At 52.4% G+C, this 286-nt stretch overlaps 1 protein-coding gene across 1 annotated transcript in view; it reads right to left on the bottom strand.

The window, feature by feature from the left end:
* EMH_0068870 (uncharacterized protein) overlaps positions 1-239 on the bottom strand; it is a gene marked incomplete at both ends in the record, with an annotated part of 1028 nt that extends 789 nt beyond the window's left edge. Inside the window, one exon of the mRNA XM_013498809.1 lies at positions 222-239. Coding sequence (XP_013354263.1) covers positions 222-239 — 18 coding nt within the window. The remainder of the gene's footprint in view (positions 1-221) is intronic.
* Positions 240-286: the final 47 nt, after the last annotated feature.

Genomic DNA, 286 nt, shown 5'->3' with positions numbered 1-286 from the left:
GCAGCAGCAGCAGCAGCAGCAGCAGCAGCAGCAGCAACAGCAGCAGCAGCAGCAGCAGCAGCAGCAGTAGCAGTAGCAGCAGATGTAGCAGCAGCAGCAGCAGATGCAGCAGTAGAAGCAGAGAAAAGGCAACAGAAGCAGCAGCAGCAGCAGCAGCAGAAGCAGCAGTAGGAGCAGCAGCAGCAGAAGCAGCAGCAGCAACAGCAGCAGCAGCAGCAGACGCAGGAGAAGTCTATCATTATAATATTATAAGCACAAATACAATATACTCTACACTAAACACAAG

The sequence above is a fragment of the Eimeria mitis genome, genomic scaffold, assembly GCF_000499745.2.
Source record: "Eimeria mitis Houghton genomic scaffold, Emh_scaff3722, whole genome shotgun sequence".
NCBI lineage: Eukaryota > Apicomplexa > Conoidasida > Eucoccidiorida > Eimeriidae > Eimeria > Eimeria mitis.
This window is presented reverse-complemented; position numbering and strand designations above follow the sequence as displayed.